This window comes from Vigna radiata, chromosome 11 (assembly GCF_000741045.1).
Source record: "Vigna radiata var. radiata cultivar VC1973A chromosome 11, Vradiata_ver6, whole genome shotgun sequence".
In the NCBI taxonomy this organism is placed as follows: domain Eukaryota; kingdom Viridiplantae; phylum Streptophyta; class Magnoliopsida; order Fabales; family Fabaceae; genus Vigna; species Vigna radiata.
Window position 1 is genome coordinate 17,068,594 of NC_028361.1, and position 8,727 is coordinate 17,077,320.

At 33.3% G+C, this 8,727-nt stretch overlaps 1 protein-coding gene across 1 annotated transcript; it reads right to left on the minus strand.

The window, feature by feature from the left end:
* Positions 1–356: 356 nt before the first annotated feature.
* On the minus strand, positions 357–2,217 carry LOC106776379 (40S ribosomal protein S2-4). Its single transcript, XM_014663820.2, has 2 exons — positions 1,484–2,217; positions 357–704 (listed from the first exon to the last, which is right to left on the minus strand). The coding sequence occupies exons 1-2, from the start codon at positions 2,138–2,140 to the stop codon at positions 546–548; spliced, it is 816 nt and encodes a 271-aa protein (XP_014519306.1). The 5' UTR covers positions 2,141–2,217; the 3' UTR covers positions 357–545.
* Between the last annotated feature and the right edge of the window lie 6,510 nt (positions 2,218–8,727).

The window sequence follows — 8,727 nt, forward strand, 5'->3', positions numbered from 1 at the left end:
TCAGGGCAAAACAAAACATGAATTACATAAAAAACTATTCTAAGTCAAATTAGTCTATACGGTAAGTATAATCTCAATTTCAACCCTGACAAATGTAGGAAAATAATCGTAAGAAAAATATTACTGAAAACAATTGTAGTACACTTGTATTTAAATCATTCTATTGAATTCACTAAATTAAAGACCTACATTTTGCTTTCTAATTTAAAAAGTTGATGAACAGGAAGTATTAGGTGGAGAGCATTAAATACACGTAAAATCAAGGAAGATAAAATTTTCGCCACCAGAAAAAAATAATTCTTAAAGCCATTGCTCGGTGGGGATAATTTAAAAGCACACTTACTCCTCTTTCGAAATACTGTAATTTAAGCTTGCATCAATTCAATAAAAATGGTGGAAAACTATTGTACTCAAAACTGCAGTCAATTAAAACATGGAAATCAAAATGCATAGAGTAATATACCGTCCCTCAAAACCAAAAATAAAGCAAGCAACATATAAGTAACAGTTCCTAAAACATGCATAAAATATCAAAAACTTGTAAATCAAGCATCCACCCTCTCCTCCTCCAAGATAAGGGTCTTCCCTGTTGGTTTTGCCAACAGATCAGTGTACTCTTGGAATGGGGATTTGGTAAAACGAGTCTCCTTCCAGAATTCTGGTGTCAGGAATCCATAGGTTTTCATCAAGCAATCAAAAGTGGCCTGTAAAAAAAAATCACATTACATGGCAACATCAGAACAATTCATACATGAAAATTGCAACTCTAGAATGGGATCCACCATGATGCATTTTAGTGCTCTTCAATTCCAGCAGAGACAACATAGACTATTAATTCTATACATCAAACCAAATTGTCTTAAAAGAGTATTAAAAATGATACTCAATAGGCGGCCCCCAAATAATAAAAAGACCTTTGATTTCAGTCTCAACCTTACTAACATTCATTGACAGAGGTACTGATCGGTGACTATTCAATACTTTGAAAATTAGTTGAGAAATTTTATTGCTTTAAAACTACAAGTGTGGATAAAGTAGGTAATTAGTTCCATTAGATTCATACACAGTGAAGCACTCCACTTGCAAAGTGCACAGTCCACATCTAAGTCACAAACAGAAAAAAAAAGGAAGATTTATACACGATTTCATAGTCCAATTACATTCACAAAACATTTTACTATTTAAGTATAATTTCAAAACATTCATTATCAATAACCACGTACTGATAACAAACATCCAACCAAAAACCGAAATAATCAATGTTCCAGAAAGCAGTTACTCTTTCTCCAAAAGGCACTAAACGAATCCAAACAAATCCATCATCAACAAAGTCAATTCTTCCCAGTTTCCACAATTTCATCGTAAAAAACTCACAAGAAGCATTGATTATTAGTCACATTCAAAGCACTAGTTCAACTAGAACTAAAAATTTTCTAATTTAAAAAATTAAAGAGACTAACTTGCAAGAGAAAACAACACAAACCTTAACGAAGTTGCCAAGGGTCTTGGTGGATCCTCTGGAGGAGGTGAAGACATCATCAATTCCAGCGAACTGCAGCACCTTCTTGGGAACCCTAGCCGCCACGATTCCCGAACCCCGAGGCGCAGGAACCATCCTGACGGTAACGGACCCGCACTTTCCCGTAACCTTGCACGGAACGGTGTGGGGCTTTCCGATCTTGTTGCCCCAGTACCCTCTCCTAACGGGGATAACGGAAAGCTTCGCCAAAATGATGGCGCCGCGAATGGCGGTGGCCACCTCCTTGCTACACTTAACGCCGAGACCGACGTGACCATTACCGTCGCCGACAACAACGAAGGCCTTGAACCGGGTTCGTTGACCGGCCCGGGTCTGCTTCTGGACCGGCGTGATTTTCATGACCTCGTCCTTGAGGGTGGGACCCACGAGGGTGTCAATGATTTGGTGTTCCTTGATGGGAAGGGAGTGGAGGTAGATCTGTTCCAAGCTTCGGATTCTGCCCTCCTTCACCAGACGCCCGAGCTTCGTAACAGGGACCCACTTCTCCTCCTCCTCACGGCGAGGCCCTCGGCGGCGTCCACGACCCCTGTCACCACCACGCCCGCGCCCGCCGAAGCCACGCCCGAAACCGCCGCGATCACCGCCTCCGCGCTCTGCCATTGTGGATTGAGAGAGAGAGTTTGGTAGAAAGGATGTGTATGTGTGCGGCTACGCAGATGAGGTTTGTGTGATTTTTAGGGTTTATGTAAAGAGAGGGCTATTTAATGGGCCAGGTAATGGGCTTATATGATTAAAAAAATTTATTTTATAGTGTGCAAAATGGTTTTGCTTCCTGCACCGTCATGATTATTTCCTGCACTTTTTCTATCATAAAAAAATTAAAACACCCTTCCGCGCACGGAAATGTTTGGACTTCGAAACACTCTTTCAAGCACTCATGTAATAGGAAGAAGAGAGTAAAACTATATATAATTTTGTAATTTCTTTTACCATGTGAATTGCCTAATTCATAAAATTTATGAATTGTTTAATTGGTAATGTTTTTGGATTACAGAATACAGAAAGGTTGAATGTTTATGTAAATATTACGAAAAACATTTCATATATTCTAGTTTGTTTTGGAAAACATGTTCTGAAATATCACTATAATAGATAATAAAATAGTCACCATTAAAATATACCATGAAAGTCATATTGGTCGTTTAGAAAATTATTGGGTGCAGGTAGTTATTGTTGAAATATAGATAAGTTTGAAATAGAAGAGTGGAGAGAGGATCACATATGAAGACTTGGAAAGAAGATAAAGACAAATAGATAACTTCCCATATCTAGAGATGCAAAATGAAATCTATGAAAGTCCAAGAAGAAGTCTTCTTAATTTTTAACTTAGATTGTTGCATATCCTAAAAAAATATTTCTTATAAGAAAATCATTTTGAAACTAATTTAACATTTTTATGAAAAATCGTTAAATTTTTAATATTTTTTAGAAAAGACATAATACTAAAACAATAAAAAAGATAGTCTATGCAATACTAATGACTTTAATCTCTTTATTATGATTATTTTATTATTAATGTATCTCACATGATAGTATCATTTGTTCACTTATAACATACGATTATTGTAGGTAAATAAAACGACAAGAGATGAAGATAAAGGTAAGGTAGAATTATTAAAATTTTATTAACAAGTCTATGTTATAACCATAATAAAAGATCACACATATATTTATATAGATTTACACATTATGGTTTGTCATAATAAAATATTTATCATGTAATTGTATTCTTACATCATTTCATTTAACAAGTAATAACTCAAACCATCATACAATAAACAAGATCTTATGAAAGCTTAATGTATTTATTAGGTTCTAAGATCATGCACATGTTAGTTATACTCGCTCAAAACCAATGTGTATAACATGGTGAATCATTCATATGTAGATTTCACCTTAAGTCAAATCTACAAATGATGACTTCCTTTAACTCTCACTTTAAGTATATTTCTCTATGTGAGTCTAATACTTAGTAGAATCAGAATAGTCTTAATACAAGTCATTCCAATAATACATTCCACATATCATTTAGACATTAACATCTCCACCTTGGAGATTTCTAACTCTGACTCAAATCCACACAATCAACCACAAATAAAGATATCACTACATAAAGCAATTTCATCATACCAAACATTCATACCTATTCATTTATCATACAACTCTTAAATTATCACACCATGTCATACATAATGTTTCTTAATTTCATCCAAACTCACCACATCATTTAATTTAATTCAGACAATAATAATACATCATTTATTTTTTAGTGCATTAGCATAACATTCACTTGCGTTGATAGGAGGAGTTATATCTAGCAAAACTCATCTCACATATGTGTTTTTAATGATGAACAAAAGAAATGTTTTATAGTTTCTTGCACAACAAATGGAAAAATAATTGCTTGATCATTATTGTGTTGGTACTTGAAATGATTGGTATATGCAAAATAATTGCTTGATGATTATTGTGTTTGTACTTGAAATGATTGGTATATGTATTCATTGATTGTAAATGAATTAAAAGTTGAAACATATTGCATATTGTATATATGAAAGAAATAATCGATTAAACTATGTATATAATGTTAAATTTCTTCAGATTTCAGTACATGCTTAACAGGGGCAAAATAAATATGTTTTAATCGATCACATTAGTTGTATAATTGATTAAAACACATTGTTTTGCCAACATGTGTTTGTTGAGTGCATTGATGTGTTTGGAAAGGAAAATGATTTTGAAATTTGTTTAAGTGTGAAAATTAAGCGATTACATAAGTTTCGTAATAAGTTAAATTGTTTATCTTGTGAAAATAATTTTCATTGAAGGTCATAACTGCCTATAACGGTCATATTTGTTTGTTGTTGACTTGTATGATTTATCTAATCGATTGCATGCGATGTTTAATCTGTTAAATTTGAAACATATGTAAAACTGTTAAAGCATAAGTAAAAACTTAACAGATTACATTAAAAACGTAATCGATTAAATTGCGTCAAGATCTGAAAATCCTATAAATAAATGTCTTGCGCGCTGATTCAATATAATTACATGAACTTACACTTTCATAAATAACTTGTTTATTGAATATTGATTGCAGGAGCATCTTATAACAAGTCTTGAAGAATCAAAGATCTCATTTGGGTTATTCATAAAGATTCTTGCAAGAAAGTTGAGCTGATATATTGCTTATCAATGTTGCACTTCTAGTGTATTCTTTGAGGATCCGTTTCTAGTTTGCAATCAAGAGGATTGTGTTCCTGTTGTTGTTAGCCAGGAGGAAGAACCATAGTGTAATAACTTGTATGCATACACAACTTAAGGAAGAAAGGGCATTAGTGGCCTTAAAAATAAACATTTAGCTTAAGCTTTAAACAATTTTTTTCTCCCCTTTTTTATCATTATAAAAAAGTTGTGCAAAGAGATTCTCCCCGTAATAGTACTCCCCTTATATATAGTAATAAAAATAATTTTATTGAACATAACAAATTTTATTGAAGGGAAAAGGAAGCACAATTCAAAACATATAAATTATAAGAATTTAAAATTCATCACTATCATGGTTATCTATAGGATTGATATAATCTTTTGAGACAAGGAACCTAAGATTTAGATTTCTAATAAGAGAGCAAACTTCTTGATGCCTAGAGTCTTGAAAGGATGACTTTTTATACTAAATGAGGAGCTTGCAGAGGCATACTCAGATGGTCTAGTAATGTCAAGGGCATATGCCATGTGTTAGTCTTCATCTTCATCTTCTTGGTTCCTAATATCATCACGGTGGCTATAGACATTACCTTGAGGGAGTATGCTAAATGATAGGATAACACAGAATCGGGGGAAGTCTCCAGATTCTTAGAAGTTTAAGCATAACATTTTACACATTCATGTAATATGTTTATGTGTTTAGATATAAGTCCTTGAATTATTTAAATTTTGCTTCGATTTCAGTAATCTCGTTATTTACTATGATCGTTTACCATGCTTTAATAAGTTTATCTTTATTTATTTCAACTGTGACTACTATCCCGCAAGCTTAAGATAAAAAATATTTAAACAACCAAAAATTTTAAATGTATAAAATTGCAATTCCATGTTAAACTGAGAAAAATCATATCGTTTAGATGTGTATTTGTTAAACATAACAAGGGGGGATTGTTAAGACAAAATCATCTATAAGACTTATATGTCTAAACACTCTCATATGTTTTGAAGTTTAACCAAATAACATTAAACAAAATGAAAATATGAAGATGTTATTGATAATGACATATTTTACCATGATTTCAGTATTGAATTTAGAGAAAATGTCAACTCTTTCTTAGCTTTTTACCTTCTTTATGCCTTAATTTTTTATGTTTTTAATTTGTTACATCTTGAGTTGTATTTATTAAAATTTCATCACTAATCCTCACTTTTTGGTTGTTAGATAATTTACATGAAGCTTGTTGGTCAAACTGAAGAATGGAAGAACCACATAAGCAAGAATGAATGTAAAAGAGGAAATATTAAGCAAAGATAAATGATGTCGTTGAGGTGCAGTTGAGCCCCATTCTTCAGTTGAGCCCCATTCTTCTCTAGAATGTTGTAGCTGGGGTGCAGCTGAGCACCCTGCTCTTTGGAGAGCTGCAACTGGGATGCAATTGGAGTGCAGTTGAGCGCCCTGCTCTCTGGAATGCTGCAGCTGAGCGCCCTGCTTCCTAGAATGTTGCAGCTGGGCTGCAGCTAGGGTGCAGTTGAGCGGTGGCGACGCTGATGTGGCAAAAATAGGTCTTTATAGGCCTAAAACGAGAAGAGCTCTGGATCTTTCAGCACCCAAACACATCTTCTCTCATTTGGAGCTCTTGGAAGCGAGCTAGGAGTTGTGAGAACAGTCCTTCTTCATCCTTGGGTCTTCTTCCTTCTTCAATTTCCACAATTGTTGTAAGCTTGAGCTCTCCATTCATGGAGAGCTAGTTTCATTATTGTTGGGGATTGATATAACCACGAATCTCTTATGTAAATTAGTACGTTTTGAATGAATATATGCCTCTTTTATTGATTGTTAGTGTTTAATTTCTTCTTTTAATGCTTGTTGTGAAGTTGCTACCCATGACATGAGTTTTGGGTTTATTTGATATTGAGAAATGTTGGGTAAATCTGGACTTGGATTAAACACCTAAAGGGAATAGTATCTAGGGATATAACTAAGACCTTTGGCTGTCTTAAATCTCAATTCTTAAAGCGAAAATAATTGTTAGGTGTTCCAAGGGATTGGAGCCTAATGAGGAAGTCTGGGCTTTCTTTACTAAGGGATTGAGTTTGAGTAAATTAGTATATTGAAATTGGCATATTAATAAAGAGGAAGTGATTTTCTATACATAAGAGTGAAGTAGGTGAAATCATACTCCCAATAATATCATTCCATATCATTTTTAATCTTTCCATTTCCAAGTGTTTGAGTACCTGAGATCACTTTTATCATTTATGTTTCATGTTTACTTTAATTGCACTAAAACCAATTTATGGAAGCATTCTTTAGTCTAAGTTGGTTAGAGATTATACAATTGTCTAATGAAAAGAGTCTCTTGGAAAACAATATATGGTCTTACCGGTTTTATTACTTGAAACGATTTGCTACACTTTTCAAAGTCTCAATAGTTATATCTATAATAGAAAAAGCATAAACATAAGTGTTAGTTCAAAATCTTTAATCATCTAGCAACATAAGAAAGCCTTAGGAAAACACTTAGGCATATATGTAACATATAGAACAACCTAAGTTAAAACATCCAGACGCAACACTAAGTGACTCCCAAGTCAAAACATCTATGAGACTTATGTTAAATATGTTAGCTACATTGTACCTAGTGGTAATTAATCAAACTCTTAATGGAAAAATATGTTAAAGTATCAAGACAATGTTTTGGTAAAATCCTTAAGTGTCTCAAGTAAAAATCCAAAAGTAATGTAGAAACCAAAATGTATTAAACGCTATAGTCAAAGAAAGCAAAATCTTAAAAAGCCTTTAGAAACATACTAGACGATACCATGAACTAAATTCTTTAATTCGTTCAACGGTGAAGTTTTTATTCAATGCTTGGTATCTTAGAAAAGAAAAACTTAAATAATAAATGTTACCTCAACAGTAGAAAATGCGAAAAACACTTTGTTGTTCTTAACAAGCATGAAATGTCAGTAAATGTTCAACGTTCAAAAACAACAAAAGTTATAAGAGAAAAGACATATATGTTGCATGCACATCTACTCTATTCTATGCAGATAACCTACTACACNCATCCACTAACTCTATTTGAAATATATCAGAAGTGGACGTTAGAGATAAATAAGACATTAACAAAATGTTCTCACCATTAAAAGTTGTGTCAGACAAATAGTACGACCCACTTCTATCAAAGTACTGGAAAAGCAAGCTTACTCTGACAAGTTGACTTTAACCAACGACTGTTTCACACGACAAGACTGAGGAAGACACAAGATTCAAGANAAGAGCTNAGTNTAACAGATATCTTCCGAAGAGCCCTTTAAATGATGATTTGAAGTAAGAATCAAGAGGATAACTTACAACGAAAATATCATCTATGAAGAGAAGAAAAAACGTTTAGCGAAAAACACTTTGTTGTTCTTAACAAGCATGAAATGTCAGTAAATGTTCAACGTTCAAAAACAACAAAAGTTATAAGAGAAAAGACATATATGTTGCATGCACATCTACTCTATTCTATGCAGATAACCTACTACACNCATCCACTAACTCTATTTGAAATATATCAGAAGTGGACGTTAGAGATAAATAAGACATTAACAAAATGTTCTCACCATTAAAAGTTGTGTCAGACAAATAGTACGACCCACTTCTATCAAAGTACTGGAAAAGCAAGCTTACTCTGACAAGTTGACTTTAACCAACGACTGTTTCACACGACAAGACTGAGGAAGACACAAGATTCAAGATAAGAGCTCAGTTTAACAGATATCTTCCGAAGAGCCCTTTAAATGATGATTTGAAGTAAGAATCAAGAGGATAACTTACAACGAAAATATCATCTATGAAGAGAAGAAAAAACGTTTAGAGAAAAGCACATAGAAGCTCAAGCTCAAAGAGAATATCTGAGAAGAGAAATGATAAAAACAATACATTAAAATCTGAGATTTTGCAAAGGTTCTTTTTCTTAGAAATTTAGCCA

Excerpts from the sequence above, each read along its gene's own strand:
- LOC106776379 (XM_014663820.2), bottom strand. The coding sequence starts at position 2,140 with ATGGCAGAGCGCGGAGGCGGTGATCGCGGCGGTTTCGGGCGTGGCTTC. Across the intron at positions 705-1,483 it reads CCCTTGGCAACTTCGTTAAG|GCCACTTTTGATTGCTTGAT; the intron begins GTTTGTGTTGTT and ends TTTTTTTTACAG.